Source organism: Drosophila navojoa, chromosome 4, assembly GCF_054131105.1.
Source record: "Drosophila navojoa isolate 15081-1374.11 chromosome 4, UAZ_NAV_1.0, whole genome shotgun sequence".
NCBI lineage: Eukaryota > Metazoa > Arthropoda > Insecta > Diptera > Drosophilidae > Drosophila > Drosophila navojoa.
The window spans coordinates 14001211-14022058 of record NC_142892.1 but is presented as its reverse complement, the minus strand read 5'-3'; the positions used below and the strand labels follow the sequence as shown (position 1 = coordinate 14022058).

The 20848-nt window shown below is 40.3% G+C and overlaps 8 protein-coding genes across 9 annotated transcripts; 4 read left to right on the top strand and 4 right to left on the bottom strand.

The window, feature by feature from the left end:
• Positions 1-4302: 4302 nt before the first annotated feature.
• LOC108650776 (uncharacterized) lies at positions 4303-5271 on the top strand. The gene has a single exon (XM_018100056.3). The coding sequence runs from the start codon at positions 4461-4463 to the stop codon at positions 5109-5111; it is 651 nt and encodes a 216-aa protein (XP_017955545.1). The 5' UTR covers positions 4303-4460; the 3' UTR covers positions 5112-5271.
• A 1355-nt stretch (positions 5272-6626) lies between these two features.
• Positions 6627-7025, bottom strand: LOC108650787 (uncharacterized). Its single transcript, XM_018100067.3, has one exon. The coding sequence runs from the start codon at positions 6902-6904 to the stop codon at positions 6740-6742; it is 165 nt and encodes a 54-aa protein (XP_017955556.1). The 5' UTR covers positions 6905-7025; the 3' UTR covers positions 6627-6739.
• A 260-nt stretch (positions 7026-7285) lies between these two features.
• Positions 7286-8103, bottom strand: UQCR-Q (Ubiquinol-cytochrome c reductase ubiquinone-binding protein). Its single transcript, XM_018100064.3, has 3 exons — positions 7966-8103; positions 7525-7707; positions 7286-7467 (listed from the first exon to the last, which is right to left on the bottom strand). The coding sequence occupies exons 2-3, from the start codon at positions 7697-7699 to the stop codon at positions 7373-7375; spliced, it is 270 nt and encodes an 89-aa protein (XP_017955553.1). The 5' UTR covers positions 7700-7707; positions 7966-8103; the 3' UTR covers positions 7286-7372.
• Positions 8026-8814, top strand: Pfdn4 (prefoldin subunit 4). Its single transcript, XM_018100061.3, has 2 exons — positions 8026-8273; positions 8388-8814. The coding sequence occupies exons 1-2, from the start codon at positions 8229-8231 to the stop codon at positions 8751-8753; spliced, it is 411 nt and encodes a 136-aa protein (XP_017955550.1). The 5' UTR covers positions 8026-8228; the 3' UTR covers positions 8754-8814.
• Membrin (golgi SNAP receptor complex member 2) lies at positions 8780-9681 on the bottom strand. Its single transcript, XM_018100055.3, has 2 exons — positions 9415-9681; positions 8780-9357 (listed from the first exon to the last, which is right to left on the bottom strand). The coding sequence occupies exons 1-2, from the start codon at positions 9549-9551 to the stop codon at positions 8844-8846; spliced, it is 651 nt and encodes a 216-aa protein (XP_017955544.1). The 5' UTR covers positions 9552-9681; the 3' UTR covers positions 8780-8843.
• Uev1A (Ubiquitin-conjugating enzyme variant 1A) lies at positions 9632-13046 on the top strand. 2 transcript variants are annotated; one of them, XM_018100059.3, is made up of 4 exons: positions 9632-9875; positions 10876-11018; positions 11838-11963; positions 12031-13046. In XM_018100059.3, exons 1-4 carry the CDS (start codon positions 9848-9850, stop codon positions 12169-12171), a joined length of 438 nt encoding a protein of 145 aa, XP_017955548.1. In that variant the 5' UTR covers positions 9632-9847; the 3' UTR covers positions 12172-13046. The 2 variants fall into 2 exon arrangements, with proteins under 2 accessions (XP_017955548.1, XP_089116360.1); XM_089260234.1 differs by lacking the exon at positions 9632-9875 and adding an exon at positions 10454-10610.
• Positions 13047-13620: 574 nt separating this feature from the next.
• Cyt-c1 (Cytochrome c1) lies at positions 13621-15677 on the bottom strand. Its single transcript, XM_018100039.3, has 6 exons — positions 15482-15677; positions 15131-15178; positions 14837-14985; positions 14640-14772; positions 14291-14584; positions 13621-14226 (listed from the first exon to the last, which is right to left on the bottom strand). Exons 1-6 carry the CDS (start codon positions 15551-15553, stop codon positions 13999-14001), a joined length of 924 nt encoding a protein of 307 aa, XP_017955528.1. The 5' UTR covers positions 15554-15677; the 3' UTR covers positions 13621-13998.
• Positions 15678-18218: 2541 nt separating this feature from the next.
• Positions 18219-20812, top strand: Klp64D (kinesin-like protein 64D). The gene has a single exon (XM_018100030.3). It carries the CDS (start codon positions 18399-18401, stop codon positions 20442-20444), a length of 2046 nt encoding a protein of 681 aa, XP_017955519.1. The 5' UTR covers positions 18219-18398; the 3' UTR covers positions 20445-20812.
• The last annotated feature ends 36 nt before the right edge of the window (positions 20813-20848 follow it).

Genomic DNA, 20848 nt, shown 5'->3' with positions numbered 1-20848 from the left:
TTGCGCAACATAACAAACTTTGTGTTTGTTTGTCTCAATACTCGTTTGCGATGTGAATACGGGTATATTGATTGGTTTGTGAAGTGTTGGCCAATCTGTTTGCCTCTCTATGCGTAAAGCTGCTTTGAATTGGGTATGATCTGCTGCAATCCATAAATTTAGTGTTTTTGTTTGGACAAGTATTAAAAGGTAGGTTATGCCGGACTACAGCTTTCTCACATGTTTTGTTCTTGTTTCCATGCATTCTCATTGTTCACTTTTAATAACTCCCCCCGCCAATCACCACACAGATGGAAAACGAGTAAGAGAGAGAGAGAGAGAGAACCAGTGAGCCATTTTTCAAGTTATATTTCGTTTGGCTTCTTTTGCAACTCTGTCTACACAAATATCCGAAATAATTGGATTGTTCGGTACATATATGTATATAGAAACATATATTTGGATCAGAGCGTTTGGAATTCGCAAATGTTGTGCTGTGGAGCGGATGTCTGAGGTCCAATTCATGATTGTAAAGCGTCGCCAAAAGTGCAAAATTTGCAAAGCTAATGTCAAAAGAGCTGAGAGATATAGCAAGGGGGTTGCGAGGTCCTTACCCCCATTTCGTGGAGTCTGGGGCATTCTAAGAACTGTTGCATATTTCATGCACTTACATAAAAACAAAAAATCACTTTTAAAGTCAATTTGATGTAGATGTTGTGTAGATGAATTACTTGTTGCGTACCCGTATACACAGAGATACCCATATACGTATGTATGTATGTATATGGTCACACTCGTACACGTATTTTGTCAAACCATTTCTTAACTAATATTTATTTTGAAGCATTTTAGCAAATGGCAGCGACAACCTGTTTAATGAAATCCAATCAAATATGTCTGACACGCAAATTGCAATTTTTTTCCTAATTTTGTTGTAGAAATATACACTGCTTAGAGTCTGTAAGCGGGTATATGGGCTGTGTGTGCAGTATAGTTGGTAGCTCTACCTCTAAGCATAATTAATTTGTAGTGCTTTTTCGTATGCTACTACTATTGTTATATTAGTAAATAGTACTAAGACTACTACTTTTGCTGGTAATACATACTAATGCTACTACTATTTGCAAAATTTACTACTATTATCTATTACAACTATTTCAATTTCAGTTTTTAGTATTTATTTTACCCTACTCTCCACTACTTCAGTTACTGCTATTTCAATTTACTTTTACTATCTACTACTATTACTACTAACTTTACTATTCCTACTACTTCTACAGCCACTGCTACTTTTACTATCACTACTAACTCTACGATTCCTACTATTACTACTACTACTACCATTTTACTACTACTATTTCTTCAATTCATACAATACGGCCCTGCTTCTACTATCAAATCAATAAAGCCTCTTCTAAAACTTCCAATGTCTTTAGATAATATACTCAATGTTTATTTAGTTATTATACAGAATTTGAAATATTTGTAGAGTATTCTGCAGTCCTTTACAGCTGTTTGCCAAATTACTACGCATTGCGCACTGCAAAGACCCAAAAATTGGCGACACTTGCGACATTTTTGTTTCGTAATGTCTGGTGTCTAGCAATCGAATTAAATCAAATGCAATCGACTCTCACAGCAATTATGAAATATATATGTATATGTATATTTGTATATATGTAGGTATATACACCATATCAAAGTCGTGTCTGCAGTTCAAGTGAAACACAATTTGCGTAAAATTGAAGTGCTTCTGCTGCCACAGCCTTTTACTACTAAGTAGCGCACTTGATCAGATGCCACGCCCTCTGCCGCTCGACCAGCTAACACAGCCTTCACTCTGCTGCCCTTTATTATGCTTTTGTTTGTTGTTTTTGGTTTGTTTTGTTGTTGTTGTTGTGCTTCTTTTTTTCTGTGTGCAAACAAAAGGCGTCTAGATTACGTCTACGTCGTCAACAGACCCAAAAACCCAGACAGACGCTGCCTCAAGCTTTCAGCTGTCTCTCTCCCTCTCTCCACATCCATCTCCATCTCTGTCTCTGTCTCGCCCTCTTCCTCGTTTCTGGTTGCTCGTCTCCGTCTGGAAATTGGGTTCGCCTTGTCTGCTTTTTGTCTGCGGCTGCGTCCTTAGCCATTCTTTCGTCTCATTCCTCTCCTTCTTCTTCTTCTTCTTCCTTTTGTAGATGTTAGTCAAGTTTTTATTATGATTTTTTTTTCTGCTTAGTTTTATTGTTTGGATTTTGCATTTGATATCAGTTTTCGGCACATGGCTCGTCTGCCTTGGCCGTTGTCGTCGGCTGTCGTCGGTTGGGCCCAAGCGAAATCAAAAGTGCTTCAAGTCGTGTGAATTTCGGATAGACTTTCTGATGACTCTAGATGACTTCCAAATTGCGGTATATTAAAAAGAGCTCGAATTTATAGAAATAATAGGTGGGAACTTGGCTTTCTATTTTACTAGTATTTTTTAAATACAGATGTTTAATAAAATATTTGTTAAAGTAATATTAAAGAATTTCTCTTAAATTGTTTTCAAATTAATTAACGAACATCTCTCTACATATATTTTTTCTCATTCTATATTTATTTAGCAATTGAAAACAATATGTATATTAATAACAATTTGTTTATTTTTTTTAAATAAACTTTAGTTAATGTTCTAATTTTCAGTTTTCAAATAATTTGGAAAATATTCTTGTTCCTTCCTTCCTGTCTATAATATACATAGTTTGCCATACAATCTGACACAAAACTTGCCAAAAAAAAAAAACGATAGACAGACACACACACAAAGATACAAACACAGACAGACATTCGCACACACACACACACGTATGCATATCACACAAATCATGTCTGGATCTTTATTGTGCGACTGACCTTGAATTTATGCAAATTGCTCAAGTGGGAAACAAAGTTTTTTGTCAAATTGAGAAATCAACCAAAATAAAGAGAAGAGAAAAAAAACAAGCCGCATTTGATTCAGAAAGACCTTGACATTGAGCTCGAAAGGGCTCGCCTCATATTAAATTATGTGATATCATCGCAGTTAGACGGAATTCGCTTTCCAAATGAAATATGAATGCATTATAAACAGATTTGTATAAATAGTAAATAACTGGCTTATGTCATTCGATTTACTTTCTACCTAACAGCCAATGCAATCGGATGTGCTCAATGCCATGCTCATCTCTCCTTATAAGTAAGGCGCACATATGCACATACTTATGTATGCCATAAAGCTTTTATATGTATATCTTTACTCCTTATATGTATACATGTGCCACAATAAGCAGCATCGCAAATTAATTACAGCTTTAAAGACAATTCGAAAAAGATTCTCTCCTGGGAAGTAATCAACTTGAAGATACTCTGTATTGCTTGCAGAAAGAAGTCAATTATGGGTTCTCAAAAATACTTAATTTCCGAAAGACATTTGACTCGCTGCACTCTTCAGTCATGAGAATCGCACAGAAATCCCATTGCCATCCATCTCAAGACGAATCCTGCGATACCCATTTAAGGCAAGCCAATGCTTAAAGGGTATTAAGAAACACAAAAAATACACACACACACACATAATAAGCATCTGGGCACGGTCCGGCGGACAGCGTATCGATAACCCTTATCAAATGTGCGGCATCTCGAGGCGAAAAATACAAATTATGCTTACAAACAAAAAAACGAAACATCGAAATGCCAAAAGTACACATAATGCAACTGTGTGTGTGTGTTTATGTATTTATGTATTTGCTTTGCCATTGGAACTCTCCTGAACGTTTTCGCCTTGGGGCCCACCATCAGAGCTATGGGCGTGGCACGCTTAAATCCCAAACGCCCCGCACTAAAAGCCTCAAAGAGAACAACAAACCCAAAACTCTGAGATGCAAATTATGCGATATGGAAAAGTTCGATCAAATTGCAGTAATTTGCCCCGATGAGCGCTACCCGAAGAAGTTGCAAAGTAAAGCTCAGGCAATTGAGCCGAACAACAAATTTAGGTAGCCGTCTATATAAATGATTTTTGAGAGACTTTATTTACTTATAATAAGCGGACACGTGCTTTGTGGACATACATATACATATTTTATGAAAGATATACCCATGATATTCTCTTATAAAAGGATAACAACTGAGAGATGCTCTATAAGGCTCCTAAGAAATATAAGGATGAGTAGAGCTAATCAAATAAATAATGTTGCACTTCCCTTGTGAGTTTCGACAGATATTTCCCTATAAAGACGGTCAGTAATCGCCGCCCTTTTAAAAAGTATTCTATTTAAACTATATACCCCATCTATGCATTTTGTATGTCATATCAATTTGTCTTGCTTTTCGTTTCAAATTCTGAACTTTTCCAAGCTTAATAACTCAAATTTATGATTCTGAAAAGGTCTATACCAAATTCTCAAAAGTGCGAGCAAAATTTTGTTAAACAAATTTGTGTATTGTCCGCCACTTTATAGAGTAGAATATCCACGAAAATGACCAAGTGTTCCCGGTTGCAACAGGAGATTCAGCTATTGCGAAATGAGTTGGCGATGGTACGGGGGGAGCGGGATGAGCTCTGGCGGAAGCATGATTCTCACTTCCAGCTGTGCAGCGGTTGTGCGGATAGCTCGATCAAAAATGGGAACAATCCGAGCAGCAGAAGCGACAGGCCCATCACTCCCAATCAAGATTTATATATTGCATATTTGGAGGAACAGATACAGCGGACGCGATTCAAGTACAAGAAACAAATGGGCGAAGTGAAGTGCAGTGCCAGTCTATTGGAGACGAAGCTACAGAACGTCCGGATGGAAATGAACTACATCAGTGCCAAGGCCCAGAAGGTGGACAAGCTGCAGAGGAGCATTAGTGAACTTAAGTCGAAGCTCAGTCGTCGGGATATGATCATATCTCGCTATAACGAACAGCATGCTGCCTTTCTTGAGTTGATTAACAATTTGGATAAAGAACCAAATGCCCTGCCTGATGCGCCACAGCAACTTCAAAAGATTGCTTCAAAGAACGTTGATGGCTGTGAAGAAAAGAGAAAGGATTCGGTAATTCGATCTAGATGCAAACCTAACGAATTATTGAACTTTTCATGTTTGAGCACAGCACTAAAAAACAAGCTGGCGCGCAAATAACTTCATATGTCTGTTTATCATATATATCTCTAATATATTTGACGAAGCATACCGCGAAGACTGTGTAAAAATTGCATATTTGTTATTGTTTGATGTTTGTAAATTTTCTATGTTCAGATTGGATATATCGAAAGTATTAAAGTGAAGTGCAGATCAAAAACGTTGCTTCTAGTTTATGTAATATTTTTTCTGGGGGCTATCATTCATTAATACTCGCCCAGAGCGGAACTTCGGTCAGCAATTCGTTCGCTGGAATTTCGTAGAATTTCACTTACTCCAAGTTCAGTGACAATGTTGCCTTCTAGGTTATTGCACTGTAATTCACGAAAATTTATATATTGTATAATCAAACTCTGGGGCGGTGTAACTGAAGACAAATTAAACTAATTTGCTTCTTTATTATGTACTTAATTGCTTCCTACTTCATCATTATTTCATTCATTAATTTAATAAATTAAATATATACACGTGTTTTTTTTTTATATATATTAAAATCTATTGAAAGGAAAAAGTATATAAGATCGATACAAAAAATAAGAAAAAACGCCGGCTTAAAATAATTATGTATATAAGAATTCGGCTCACAGACTCGATAAATTTATCAGATATTCAAATCTCATAACAAATAGTTAGCAATCTCAATTGGCCAAACTCTTATACAAACATTTTATACTGTTATACAAAAGTTGAGTATGCGGAGCATCACATTAGCTATTCAATAATTTGATTAAATTTACAACAATTTCATCTTATTTTGCAGCTGAGTAAATGGTAAAAATGTCACGTTTTGGTCTTTCGATTGGACTTTCTTGACAGCAATAAGTAAGACTTGCTAGCGTTTACGTTTACTTTGTTCGTCGCTGCAGTCGGTGTATCCTAATGCGAAATTTGTGCTAATAAGCACGTAGCATATTTCCCATAAATACTGCCAGCACCTAGTCCAAAAATGACGTAGGTCACGCCTCGGAACGTCTATTGAATTCTAATGGGCAATGCAGCGATTGCACCAGGAAGTGCGTGCAGCAAGCAGAATGCAGCAAGCGATCGTTGGTCAATTGAAGTTATTTGTGGCAAACATAAACCAAATGCCAATTGAAATTGATTGAGCGTTGTTGACAGTGATGAGAATTTTTAGAAAACAAAAAGAACTAGGTCAAAAGTTCAGAGAGTGTCCAATATGACTATTAATAGATAATTAATTAATTGCATCACAACTTCCACTTGATGTATAATCTTATCGTTGAGTCTACGGTGATTCAAAAACTTATGATGAAATTGACCATTACGCATAAATTTAAAAGGCGCTAAACAATTTCAATCAGCCTTCATTTACAATTAGTATGCATTATATTCGCTTTTAAATTTAGGTTTATATATGGCATAGAGCATAGCGACGACGACCCTGAGCCGTTTTTGTAACGTGTTTCGTTTGCTTCTTTCGTCGCTAGCCTAGTCTACGAGTGTGACGTCACTGCCAAGGGGCTCCACTCTAAGAAGAACAAAGTAAAAATACTGTTTTACATTTTCTGTTCAATTATTATTATTAATGCTTAGCTAAATTGTGTACATTACATTATTATATTAATTAGCGACTAAGTTCGGCAGTGACAATTCGGTGTATCTTTTTATTATGTGCCCGAGAAGCTTCTAAAATTGTTTTTCAGCAACAGCACAACAAAGAATATGCCCACAGCGATGGTAAACAACTGGACGTTGATGACTTTCGAGTCGACTAAGGCCTGCAGCATATTATAGATGCTTTCGCTGCGTACTTCACCTCCACAGCAGTCCATGTGTATATAACTAATATTAAGTACGTCGGTCGATATTTAAAAACTACGGCTATCCCCACGTTATATGTGTGTCCAAAATCAAGACTTTTTCTTATTTTTTTTTTTGTACGGGGAAACAGCTGTTCAATTGAGTATTTACTAAAGCAGTGTTGAAGAGTGTGCGATAGTTCGTTTGATATATGGCAACGCTACCAACAGCTGTTAACTTCAATTAATTATGGATATCCAATATTTACTATTTCAAGTTTTGCCTAAGTATTTAAATACGATTCCTTTGCAAATTTCTTGCTATGAGATATATAATTATCTTAGCTATGTCTCCAACTTAATTGCACTCAACCCACATACTACACAGGAGTCAAAACAAAACTCAAAATCAAATAGCATCTCATGAACTGTGGGTTTTGTTTTATTATTTAGCTTAACATCACTATTCGCTAATGTACGCCGACTAGGAGGACAGTTCGTTTATTCGTCATTTTCATAATCAGCAGGATTCTTACGCAGCAAAGCCGTATGCTTGCGCTCGGTCAAGTCGAAAATCAAATAGCCGACAATGAAGGCTGCAAGTGAACGTATGATTAGATCAAGAAGGTTTTTAAATTAACTAATAAACTTACGTGGCACCACACGAAAGATGTTAGAGCGGATGCGGCGCACAAAGTTGGGAACACCATGGCTGATCGCACCGGCAAAGGCGCGCTGCTCGAAGGGCGACAGTTTGTAGGTGACAATGCCGTGAACCTTGGCGAGGTTGCCGAAATGGGCGCCGTTCAGAATCGATGATACACGCATGGTTCAAGCTGTGGACATGTTGAGGAGAGAAGGTTATTGGTATTGAGTTTACAAACCACATATGAAGCCAACAAGGATTTGGATAAAAACACAAATGGTTATTATAAACATTCTGCACTTAGCCTCAAAGAGGTTATGTAATTTTTGCACTGCGAACGTCTGCAACAGCGGATAGTTGCCTGCACTTATGCTAGCCAATAATGGGTCATATTTATAGTGCCCAGCACTTGGCAAATTTTTTGGCAATTATTACGTTAATTATTTACCTTGACAAATCAGAATTTGTGCCTTAAATTAGAATAAACGCTCGGATGACGTCTGTTTGCTTCAGCTGCTGCTTCTGACAGTGCTATATAACATATGTTAAATTGACATGAAACTGTTAGCATTTCGATAAAACAAAACAGTTGTCGACAGGCCACCACAATAAGAGGCTATTTTTCAGCTCGAACAACAATCCAAGTCGCAAACGCCAACTGTTTGTAAAAACATTAATTTATTAAAGAAAACCTTATAAAATTAAATAGAAATGGCCGCTAAAGTAGCTAACAGCACAAGCAAGGTGTTTCAAAATGTAAGTATGCGGTTACCAGCTGTCGGCATCCCAGAGTAACCTCACTTTGCTCTCTTAGCTGCTTAGCACATTCGAGGCGTTGACTAATCGCATTTCTTTCTGTTTTATATATAGCACGACGATGTGCATATTTCCTTTGAGGATCAACAGCGTATCAATCGTTTTGCCAAGCACAATGTGCGCATGGATAACTTGAAAATGGAGCTGGAGATGAAGAAAAATGATCTGAAATGTGTGGAAGAGGCATTGGAAGAAATTGAGCTATTCGACGAGGATGAAGATATTCCTATTCTGATTGGCGAAGTATTTCTCTCACACAAGCTGAACAAAACACAGCAACTGCTCGCTGAGACGAAAGAAGAAGCCATCAAGGAAATTGCCAGCATTGAGGCCAAGGCAAAGGTCATCAAGGCAGAGATGGACGAGCTCAAAGCACATCTCTACCAGCGTTTCGGCAGCAACATCTCCCTCGAAAACTAGGACTAAGCAGACAACAAGTGAAACAGTTTCAATCAAATATATATACTAAATTTAATTTAAATTCCGATCATGATATATTCATTCGTTTGACTACAGCACTAAATAATATATTATCAGTCCAATTATCAGCAATGTCACCACCATGCCACCTAGAAAGATTCGCCGATCCTCCACCAACCTGCGCTCGATCAACTTCATTGTGTGATTGGATAATCCCAGTGTGCTGCCAATAGCTTGTATACGTTTATGGGCCCCACTTAGTGTCATTCGCTGGGATATGAGACTTTCCAGTATGCCACTGCCAGACGCAATCATGTCGTCCACACCCCGATGGGCGTTTCCCATCTGTGTGTTATGTTGCAACTCGTAATCCAATTGGAGGCACGTCTCCGATGGAGCTGTGCTGTTTGCAGCGAATCTATGATTAAGCAGCTGCTCCCGCTCACTTATTTCCTGCAGTCGACGCTGGCGACGATCCCGCGCGTGCTGCAGTGATGTTTGCAAATGCCTCAAATCATATTTAAGCTGATCTATCCGCAGCTTAGAGCTCTGTCGCTGTGAGGGCGGCACCTTGAAAAGCAACACATCGAGCCGGTCGCAGTTGCTATACGAATTAAACATATTTAATCAGCTGTTAGGGATACGAGAAAAGGTGACTCACGAGTTAGCTTGGGTAATTTTAACTTGTATTGCATTCTCCACGTCAAGCGCTTCTTGTGGTGTGACTTGGCCAAGTCGCTGAAAGCATTGCTCAATTTCCTTGACCGTGTTATTTGTTTGGTGGTACAGTGTTTCCATTGTCTGGTAGGCAGCAGGGTAGTCGTCTAGATAGTCTGTTATTTACTGAATTATCTGAAAAATTAACACGTAAAAATTGATTCGTTTCAAAAAGCTGACGCGTTGCAAATAGTCCAATTGGTTAAGTGCGTTGTTATCGTACTAACTTATCGGTAATCGCCATTTCGTCACCTGCGGTACATATGTCTGGCAACGCTTTTCTAAGAAAATGTGCTAATTAAAACCATACCTAAGTATGCGGTCAAAGAATGCGCTAAAATAAGCCAAAACACACACACACTCTAGGATAAACCACAATGGCGCATACATCTAGTACCGGCGTTGGTAAGAATTTTATTTGTAAAATTAACAATTTGGCAACAATATTTATCGAAAAACACGTGCCCGCGAGTACAGCCGAGATGTTGGCAGCATTTTGCCATCAAAAAGTGCGAAAGTTCGGCATAAAACGAGTGCGCAAAACGTATTTTTATTGAACGATGACGGGCCGCTGCCGCAGCGCTTCCACTGCCCCGCTCTGTGTGAAAATGAAAAAGAAAGCAAATGGCAAAAAAAGTCCGATAAAACGCGAGCTCACATTAAATTCATATTGGAAAATAAGCAAACGAACCATTGTCTATTGCGTTTGTCTCTCTGTTGCTGTTCCAATTGCAGTTGCCGTCGCTATGCAGCAATTTTTCTTCGTGACTTGACAATTTCGGTGGGGCCCGCACCCCACACACACATACACGCACACCCCCTTTGCCTTTCGTTGTGTCCCTTTTCAATTGTTGTATGTGTGTGTGTTTTTTTGCTCGTTTGCTCAGCCACTTGGTTTTATGCTCTTTGCCTTTGCTGCTAACCAAAGTGCTTATTTAATTTCTAATTAAATTAGTTAGCCTGCTGCTTCTAAGACAGTGGCTGCAAATTTCGCATATTGCGCATAATATCTTTAACGCTTGCCTGCAAAATTATGTCGTGTGTGCAAGTGGGCAGGAGTCGGGGGAGCACGGTGTACTGTTGGAGCTAACCAGGCAACCAAGCAACTAACCAACTAATACCACACCCTACGTCCGTCCGGTATTCGTATTTAATTTTTTTATTCTACTTACGAAAATGAGTGCAAAGCAAAGGAAAAACAACGCAAGATACACTGGCCAACAACAATAGCAGCAGCAACAACAACAATATGAGTTTTGAGCAAAAGAAGAGCGCGAAGAGAACGTCTACTAAGAAACACATGACCCCCTCGCGCTAAATACACGCTTTATGCCTTAATTACAACCTTCGGCCCATGCAAAGTTAAATAGAAATTTATAGTTGCCTAAATTTGGTTGATTTTCAGTGGTGCCACGAAATTTCCGCTTACTGGAGGAGCTGGATCAGGGCCAGAAGGGTGTAGGCGATGGCACCATATCATGGGGTTTGGAGAACGATGATGATATGACACTTACCTATTGGATTGGCATGATTATCGGCCCCCCCAGAGTAAGTGTACCCAACTAACTGATGAATGCAAGCGTCATCACACTCATCTACGTCACGTATAAATAGACTGCGTAACGAATGAGTTTCTTATCGGTTGAGATTATAGTCATTATGAAAGATATTGTATAGATATAGATATTGTCGATGTTAGATATAATCGATTGCGTAAATTCAAATTATGTCCGTGTAAAAAATATGCAAATGTCAATTAAATTTGATTTACCAAATTCTGACTGGAAACAAATTATAAAGTTAAATGTAATTCTCAACTAAGTCAGAAAATAATGAAGGCAGTTTTCCTTAACGATATTTTAACAGTTAGGTGAGAAATTAAAAGTGTATAATTCATAAAACAGATGCGTATTGGCACGCTGTGGAGCTTGCATTTAAAATTAGATGTAAATTAAGAATAGCCAACAAACTTATCGAGCCAGAAACTAACCAGACTTATAGCCTCATTTAATTTGTGTTATATAAAATAGATTAAAAACATCCTATTAGAACGGTTGATAACAAAAATTAAGAGATAAGCTCTATGCAAAGAATTATTTTTGGCGACAACAAGAAATTCTAAATTCTTTTAAAAATATTTAACTTATTTAAATAGGCACTGAGTCGGTTATGAATCACGAAATGTTGCAGTGGCAGCACATGCTGACTCATCGAAAGAGCATGAGAGCCTGTCCGGGTAATAATTGTTAGTTGATGGTAGGAGTGAAGGGAGATACGGACGTGCATTGTGTATAATCACTAGTCATTAAATGCATATTTCTAATACATATTCACTGATTCGCATGACTTGGTCTTTCTCTTTTCTAGACACCATTCGAGAATCGAATGTATTCACTAAAGATCGAGTGCGGCGAACGCTATCCGGATGAGCCACCAACGCTCAGGTTTTTAACGAAAGTTAATATAAATTGCATTAATCAGAATAATGGTGTGGTAAGTGGAGCATCGATCACTACGCTTATATATTGACAATCTAAGCCGAATGTGTTCTGTGTAACAGGTTGATCATAGATCAGTACCCATGTTGTCCAGGTGGAGTCGGGAGTATACCATTAAAACGATGCTTCAGGAAATACGTAGGATTATGACCATGAAAGAGAACTTGAAGTTGGCACAACCGCCAGAAGGTAGCTGTTTTTAGTTGGCAACAACGATTAAAACAAAATCAACAGCAACAAAAACAACCTACAACCACAACAGCAACAACAACAACAAACTGCAGCAGCATCAACAACCACAACAGCATTACACACAACTGCCACTGCAACAGAAACAGCATCAAGAACAGCAACAGCTACAGTCGGCTGATTGTGAATGAGTGTTAAGAGGCGCGTGCCTGCCATTGGTAAGTCGCCTCAGTCCTCCACAGAGTTGTGTGTAATGTGAAAGAGAGACGGGATAGAGATAGAGAGAGAGAGAGGGGGGGCCGCCGTTAGATAGGAGGAGCTAAGTAGCTGCATTATTGTTTTTGTTGTCTGCTGTACTTCTTGAATGTGTGTGTGTGTTCAGCAGCAGCAAAAACTAAAGCAGAATATCTATACTATAAGTGTAAACAAGAGCAACTGCAGGAGAAGAACAGCCAGAGCAAACGTCACTAATATATAATAAATGGTCGTCATCCCTTCCGTCATCGATCGTCGTACGAATGTCATCATGTTTGGTTACAAAACCCATTCTTAACTAAGAAATAAAACAACTCAATGTAAAAGAATGATTAAGAAAGGAAAAACAACAAACACACACACCTACACCCTTGCTAAAGAAAAAAGGAGACATTTATAATTTTACTCAACCAATTTACAAAAAAAGAAAAAAAAAAATCACAAAAAAAAAAAAAAAAACTTAAAAAGGAAATCCGTATAAGATAAAAAATTCAGCGAGTTATGTTTTCGTTGCATCGAAGAAGACGAAACGTAATTATTGTTTTGCATAACTAAAAAATTTATTAATTATATATATATATATACAAATTTAAGCGAATTTTTTGTAGTAAAAACAAAAGCAAAAAAAAAAAAATTAACCGAACCGAGGCGATTGTAATAATTTAATTAGTTTTCCTTCTTCAAATGGGACGTGAGACACGATTTATATCCTCGAAACATTGCGGTAAATATATAAAATACAAACTTTTAAAACAAACAAATAAACACACACACACACATCTATACACACTAAACTGATGAAGAAGTCGAACGGGCAGAACGATGAAAAAGAAAATGATTAAAATAATATTTTAATTTAAGCTTCTAAATAAAACAATTAATAATCCAATAAAAAAAAAGAAAAGCCAAAACGCATTTGAAGTGCGCATCAGTCGTAATAGGTTGAAAATTCAATTCGAAATTTGTCTATAAGCAATATACATATATTTAGATCTTAAAAATTTTAAAACCAATCTCGACTGATCCACCTGAGTATATTATTTACTTATATATTATTAAACATTTCATCGAAGAGATCTGTATATATGTCAATATTTTTACGTCTTCACTTCATCCATTTAATAGCAGTTGCTCAGCAAGTTTCGTAAGCCCCATTTAAACACCTAAAGATCTTTCTTCGCCATATAAAACTGAAATCAAATTCGGGCTTTATGTTTTCAATTGTTTATTTAAATACATAATTTGAATTTAAGATTTATACACAATACATGTAATAGTTTCCATGATTCATTTTGTCTAGGCTCTTTGCTTTCGTTGAACTTCCCGCTTTATCCTTGATGTCCTTTGTTTGATCTTCATCCATTTGTTATACTAGGAATTTTGGTATTTGTTTACTCTGTTCTGGCATTTTATTTTTTATTGTTAGCTGTTACTATAATTTCATTAATTGAACTTTGTGTTTTCTGTGTGTGTGTGTGAACGGACATTTTTTTGGGTTTATGCTTAAACTTGATTTATTTTTTATTAGTCGATAAAGTCGCATTAACACTGCAGTTCTTCACGCCAAATCAAATTCAAACAAATCTCTACTTCTCCTTGGGCACAAAGACGATCTTTCGGGACTTGAGCGCAGACCACTTGTGTCGCTTAATGTAATACGAGATGGCGGTCAGGAAGCCAAGAATGCCAATCACCTTAATCAGCAGCTGCTTGCGCTCATCATGCTCCGGCTCCGATGTCCACTTGAGGAACGTGGCCACATCCTTGGCCAATTGACTTTGTGTTGGCGGTGTGCCATCCTCATACTCAATTACCTGATCAGCAAATAATTCAAGATATTAATCGAGTTGAAGCCGCATTGCTTAGATCTGTGCTCACCTCATTGTACAAGACCTGGGCCATGGATATGGCACCGCCAGGGAAGTACGGATTGAAGTACTGACCCTCGCGTAGCACGACTCCAGCTGGCGCATCATGATAGCCAGTTAATAGCGAAAAGATGTAATCCTCGCCACCCTTGCGCGCCGAAACGATGTAGCTCAAGTCTGGTGGATAAGCACCGTTGTTGGCAGCACGAGCCGCTTCCTCATTGGGATACGGCGATGGGAAGTAGTCCGACAGCTTGCCGGGACGGTCAAAGTAGTTGCCGGTATCATCGGGACCGTCTCTCACCTGGATCAATTCAAAGGTAAATACGAATTTCGGCCGAAAAGCAATGAATTCTCACCGTGATCTGCTCAGCCTCGGCCTTGGCCTGTTCTTCGGTATGGCTGACGCCAACCAGATTGCGGTAGGCAATATATTGCATCGAGTGGCAAGCAGAGCACACCTGCTTGTACACCTCATAGCCGCGACGAATGCTGCAGATCGTAACCAATCAATTGATCTATACACTAACACTTTAGATATATTTGAATTACGCACCTCTGGTGATCCAGCGAGGAGAAGAGACCCCTATGGGACCAGGGCTGAGCGGGTGCGTGCACTTCACTGCCGGAAGCCTCCACCGATTGCTCCAGAGCAAACAGCAGAGCACCAACGCCGCCGGTAACAGCGCCGATGGCACCGATCAGCTGTTCGCGACACGCACACAACAAACATCGAGCGTCGAGCGTTGATCGTTGGTTGAAATGAAAAAAATAAGTAAGCGCAAATTTGAGGTTAGGTCCGTTCGGGTATTATGAAATGCTCGGTGTCCATTTGGTGACTTGTGATTACCTTTTTGTTGTTGCTTGCCCAGCTTGAAGCGGAGGACAGGTTCTTGGCCTTTAAAAAAAGAGAGTATTGATTAGATTTAACAGCTCTGCAAAAAACTGCACGTATGGGTTTTTGCACGGAGTTACATAATTGTGGGTCGAGTGTAATCTACCGTCTCAATGGAGGTAACAATAGTTAAGTCATCACAGATGATGCACAGTTTTTGGACCAATCAATGCCACATACTTGGATATGGACATTGGATGCAAAATTAATGTTGTAATGATAGTGAGCTGGATTGACTGTTTAGCGCGTTACGGAAAATTTTCTTTGGCGATGCTTGTTGGATGGGTGGGTGACGGAGTGTTTTACCTGTTGCAGATTCAAAGCTGGCGTAGATTTTAGCAATCTCAAGCCATTGAATCTTCGCAATGTCGCTGCCATTCTGGCCGGAGTTAAATTTTATGCGTCTGGTCGTGTAAGGAAACTTAAAGGGCAGCGCGAATCTATCTATTCCACTGGCACGGAGTCGCTCGCTTCTCGCTGGCAGATGTTTACTCGCTGCTTCTCAGTCGTTGAATTTAACAGAAATTGCTCCTCTTCAGGTAACAAAATGTGCTCCTCCGTGTGTGCACCCACGCAGGTAACAACGACTTAACAGTTTTGCTCCACATTTAACATAAGCCACTGTATAGCTAACACGTAATTTGTGGGGTTTACCACATTATTAAGTCGGTTATTGACCACATCTTAACAGAGCTGCTCCACGGTTAACATAGCGTACCTTTGACCTGAAGTGTATCACTAACCAGAGAACACATAGACCGGACACGTAGTGTAAAGTGTTTTGCACACTTTTTTTTTGACATTACGACCCACACCACTTCGTATTTGCTCGGCTCCTCACTTTTAGGTTCAGGCTACTAAAATATTCGAGAGCACAATCATTTTGCTTCTGGCGCTCGACCGAGATGGTCGATGGTTGAACAAAAGATCCCTCTGTGCTCAATGTTTCCTTTGCTCTCTCTCTCTCTCTCGGTGCTCTTTGCTCTCTCAAATGTGTATATGTGTGTATGCATGTGAGCACAAGCAGCAGCTCTGAGCTGCCAGCTCACGAAAATTGAAATTTCTTCGCAGCAAGAACCCATGCCTTCCCTTCTGTGTGAAGAGTATACCGAACTTATCAAACCGTTTGCCAAGCTCGTACAAAATATGTATATGTGTTTTCGATTTTAATTGTGGAAAGGGTATGAAAGCGTTGGTGCTCATGATGAAAATGCTTTCGCGGCGAGCGTGCACACACACAGTCTTTGTTGCTACATATATTATGAGCGTTTGTGTGCCTGTGTGCGTAGCACTTGCTGCCTGTAGCAATTTTAGGTCCCAGCATTTGCATTTGGTTGATCTTGAGAAGTGCGCACACTTATATATGTACATACATATGTATGTATGATTGTATGTACGCACGGGGCGCGATGCCCACAATTGTGGAATATCACTTGTAGAAGCATTTGTATGCCTATGTGCCCTTACATGTGCGTTTGTGTGTGTGCATGTGTGTAAGCATGGGACGTCAACATTGGTGTGCATGTGTGTATGCATGGGACGAGAACATTGACGTGCATGTGTGTATGCATGGGACGAGAACATTGGCTGCCTACCTCAACTAAGAATTGTCTGAATGATTTTGGGCTCGAATTGAAGAGGCGCGCTTATACATACATACATATGTATGTATTTATGTAAGTAGCTGATTAACTAAAGTGACAAGTGCATATGCCAATTCTTTGTGGCACTGTGACCGTCGAATAACTCATACTGTATGTGTATGTGTGTAGTATAGTTACTCTCGCGCTTATATTTAAGCACCTGGATTTAATTTTAATGATCGTGGGTTGGCTATCGGAAGGAATTAAAACAAAAGTTTAGTATCTTATTTAGCTTACTATACAAATGGGATGCGATTTTCGATCCTTTGTACCTGTTCATATAGTTACATACATATACAGGTGCATGCCAATAAAAAATAAACTTCTAAAAAGAATTGGCATATGCACTTGTCACTTTAGTTATAAGCGCGCCTCTTCAATTCGAGCCCAAAATCATTCAGACAATTCTTAGTTGAGGTAGGCAGCCAATGTTCTCGTCCCATGCTTACACACATGCACACACACAAACGCACATGTAAGGGCACATAGGCATACAAATGCTTCTACAAGTGATATTCCACAATTGTGGGCATCGCGCCCCGTGCGTACATACAATCATACATACATATGTATGTACATATATAAGTGTGCGCACTTCTCAAGATCAACCAAATGCAAATGCTGGGACCTAAAATTGCTACAGGCAGCAAGTGCTACGCACACAGGCACACAAACGCTCATAATATATGTAGCAACAAAGACTGTGTGTGTGCACGCTCGCCGCGAAAGCATTTTCATCATGAGCACCAACGCTTTCATACCCTTTCCACAATTAAAATCGAAAACACATATACATATTTTGTACGAGCTTGGCAAACGGTTTGATAAGTTCGGTATACTCTTCACACAGAAGGGAAGGCATGGGTTCTTGCTGCGAAGAAATTTCAATTTTCGTGAGCTGGCAGCTCAGAGCTGCTGCTTGTGCTCACATGCATACACACATATACACATTTGAGAGAGCAAAGAGCACCGAGAGAGAGAGAGAGAGCAAAGGAAACATTGAGCACAGAGGGATCTTTTGTTCAACCATCGACCATCTCGGTCGAGCGCCAGAAGCAAAATGATTGTGCTCTCGAATATTTTAGTAGCCTGAACCTAAAAGTGAGGAGCCGAGCAAATACGAAGTGGTGTGGGTCGTAATGTCAAAAAAAAAGTGTGCAAAACACTTTACACTACGTGTCCGGTCTATGTGTTCTCTGGTTAGTGAGTGTATTCGCTGGTATTTAACAGAAAGTGTACGCTATGACTGCTCGTCACATGACAGCAACTACTAGTATTAACATAACGAACTTTTTCCCCAAGAAACATATGATATATTTAACATACATGTTTACATTGCTAACATGAACTATGTTTAACAGCATTTACTCCTCATCTGCTATTACAGGTTGAACGCCCCCACACACAGCCTCACAAACTGCGGCCACACTGTCTAAATTTTGCAATTATTATTTGCAGGCAACTCATAGCAACGGTGCATAAACAAATGTGAAGAAAAACGCTTTTCATTGATTTCCCATAAGCGAGCAGTCAGCCGAACATTTTGAATTGTTGTTAGCCGTTGAGCAAAAGTATAAAAAATGCCGCAAGAAGAGCCAACGGCGACTACGTCGCACCAGCTCGATGACGAAATCGAAAATGTTCGCGTTGTTGTTCGATCCAGGCCGATGGACAAGAATGAGCTCGCCTCGGGTGCGGTGAGCGCCATCCAGGTTGATAATATCAATCGTGCAATAACCGTTATCAAGCCGAACGCCACAGCCAACGAGCCACCGAAAACATATTACTTTGACAATGTCTTCGATGGTAACTCCAATCAGCTGGATTTGTATGTGGATACGGCTCGTCCGATTGTCGACAAGGTGCTGGAGGGCTACAATGGCACCATCTTGGCTTATGGACAGACGGGCACTGGAAAGACATACACCATGTCCGGTAATCCGGACTCGCCACAGACCAAGGGCATCATTCCAAATGCATTCGCCCACATCTTTGGGCATATTGCCAAGGCTCAGGATAATCAAAAGTTTCTGGTGCGCGTCAGCTACATGGAGATCTACAACGAGGAGGTGCGCGATCTGCTCGGCAAAGATGTGAGCAAGAGCCTCGAAGTTAAGGAGCGTCCGGACATTGGCGTCTTCGTCAAAGATCTCAGTGGTTATGTGGTGCATAATGCGGATGATCTGGAGAACATTATGCGACTGGGCAACAAGAATCGCGCTGTCGGCGCGACAAAGATGAATCAGGAGTCTTCGCGCTCGCACGCTATCTTCTCCATCACCGTGGAGAGCAGCGAACTGGTCGAAGGAGGCATGCAGCATGTTCGAATGGGCAAGTTGCAGCTGGTAGACTTGGCTGGCTCCGAGCGTCAGTCAAAGACGCAGGCGAGTGGCCAGCGGCTGAAGGAGGCCACCAAGATCAATCTGTCACTCTCGGTGCTGGGCAATGTGATCAGCGCGTTGGTCGATGGCAAAAGTACGCATATTCCCTATCGCAACTCGAAATTGACTCGGCTGCTTCAGGATTCACTTGGTGGCAACTCGAAGACAGTGATGTGCGCCACGATTAGCCCAGCGGATTGCAATTATGTGGAAACAATTTCCACGCTTCGCTATGCGAGTCGGGCCAAGAACATACAGAATCGCATGCACATCAATGAGGAGCCGAAGGATGCGTTGCTGCGGCACTTCCAGGAGGAAATTGCACGACTGCGCAAGCAGCTCGAGGAGGGTAACTTCGAGGACGAACTGCTGCCCAGCGGCGAGGGCGAGGACGAGGAGGATACCTGTGACGATGAGCTTGAGGCGCCTTTAGAGATTGAACTGGAGTCTGCGGCTTCGGCCGCAACCAGTTCCACTGGCAAGAAGATACGAAAGAAGCGCGAAAAGACAGATGAGGAGAAGGAAGAGCTGGCCATGCGCAAGAGCCAGCATTTGCGTGAAATCGAACATGCCAAGACGGAACAGGAGCTGTTGCGCAACAAGCTCGTCTCGCTGGAAGGTAAAATTCTGGTGGGTGGCGAGAATCTCCTAGAGAAAGCTCAAACTCAAGAGAAGCTGCTGGAGCAGTCCATAGCGGAACTAGAAGAGCGCGAGAAATCTGAGCAAGCATTACGGCAAACACTTGAGCAGAAGGCCACCGAGCGCATTGACATCGAGGAACGCTACTCATCGCTGCAGGAAGCCAGCACTGGGATCACCAAGAAGATTCATCGGGTCATGCAAATGTTGATGGGCGTTAAGTCGGAGCTGGCTGATCAGCAGCAGGAGCATCAGCGCGAAAAGGAAGGAATCTATGAGAACATACGCAGCCTCTCTCGGGAGCTGGCGCTTTGTGAGCTAGTGCTTAACTCGTATGTGCCCAAGGAATACCAGTCCATGATAAATCAGTATACGCACTGGAACGAGGACATTGGCGAGTGGCAGTTGAAGTGCGTCGCTTACACTGGGAACAACATGCGTAAGCACATCGAGCACAAGAACACCGGCAAGGAGCCCGAATATGTTGATCTCTCTCACGTCTATCTCAGCTATAATACGGATGGTGTGTCCAATTCTATGGGCGCCAAGTCGGCACGTCCACGCACCTCGGGTGTGCCGCGTCCCACAACGGCGCGTCGCTATTGAAGCCATGAGTCTCTAGTCCAGATGCAGGACCAGCTCCCGCGTGTCCATTATCTGTTCGGATTTCGTGCACAGTTTTGGTTTCTTTTGTTTCTGCTATTGCTTTTTTACGCTTTGAAGTTCTTTGCTCAGCGATTACCGGCTCTCAACTGTATTATATAATTTTTTGTTAATTTATTTCTTAATAGGTGTCTGCAATAGTTACTATTCATATATTTTAAGTTGAACAATGGTGCAATATGTTTAATTTGTATGTATTTTTAATTTATTGTATCTCACTTAGCAATAACACTTTTATAAATAGTCGCAGATTGCATAAGATAAAATGTGTGCTTTTGGCTTTTAAAATAAATTCATTTAGTACTCAAATACTTTATTAAGAAATGTTTTTTACTCATTTATTTTAA

Excerpts from the sequence above, each read along its gene's own strand:
- LOC108650776 (XM_018100056.3), top strand. The coding sequence starts at position 4,461 with ATGACCAAGTGTTCCCGGTTGCAACAGGAGATTCAGCTATTGCGAAAT.
- LOC108650787 (XM_018100067.3), bottom strand. The coding sequence starts at position 6,904 with ATGGACTGCTGTGGAGGTGAAGTACGCAGCGAAAGCATCTATAATATG.
- UQCR-Q (XM_018100064.3), bottom strand. The coding sequence starts at position 7,699 with ATGCGTGTATCATCGATTCTGAACGGCGCCCATTTCGGCAACCTCGCC. Across the intron at positions 7,468-7,524 it reads CATCTTTCGTGTGGTGCCAC|CCTTCATTGTCGGCTATTTG; the intron begins GTAAGTTTATTA and ends GTTCACTTGCAG.
- Pfdn4 (XM_018100061.3), top strand. The coding sequence starts at position 8,229 with ATGGCCGCTAAAGTAGCTAACAGCACAAGCAAGGTGTTTCAAAAT. Across the intron at positions 8,274-8,387 it reads CAAGCAAGGTGTTTCAAAAT|CACGACGATGTGCATATTTC; the intron begins GTAAGTATGCGG and ends TTTTATATATAG.
- Membrin (XM_018100055.3), bottom strand. The coding sequence starts at position 9,551 with ATGGAAACACTGTACCACCAAACAAATAACACGGTCAAGGAAATTGAG. Across the intron at positions 9,358-9,414 it reads AAAATTACCCAAGCTAACTC|CAACTGCGACCGGCTCGATG; the intron begins GTGAGTCACCTT and ends TAATTCGTATAG.
- Uev1A (XM_018100059.3), top strand. The coding sequence starts at position 9,848 with ATGGCGCATACATCTAGTACCGGCGTTG. Across the intron at positions 11,019-11,837 it reads TGATTATCGGCCCCCCCAGA|ACACCATTCGAGAATCGAAT; the intron begins GTAAGTGTACCC and ends TCTCTTTTCTAG. Across the intron at positions 11,964-12,030 it reads TTAATCAGAATAATGGTGTG|GTTGATCATAGATCAGTACC; the intron begins GTAAGTGGAGCA and ends TCTGTGTAACAG.
- Cyt-c1 (XM_018100039.3), bottom strand. The coding sequence starts at position 15,553 with ATGGCAGCGACATTGCGAAGATTCAATGGCTTGAGATTGCTAAAATCT. Across the intron at positions 14,986-15,130 it reads GGGCAAGCAACAACAAAAAG|CTGATCGGTGCCATCGGCGC; the intron begins GTAATCACAAGT and ends TGTCGCGAACAG. Across the intron at positions 14,585-14,639 it reads CCGAGGCTGAGCAGATCACG|GTGAGAGACGGTCCCGATGA; the intron begins GTGAGAATTCAT and ends GAATTGATCCAG.
- Klp64D (XM_018100030.3), top strand. The coding sequence starts at position 18,399 with ATGCCGCAAGAAGAGCCAACGGCGACTACGTCGCACCAGCTCGATGAC.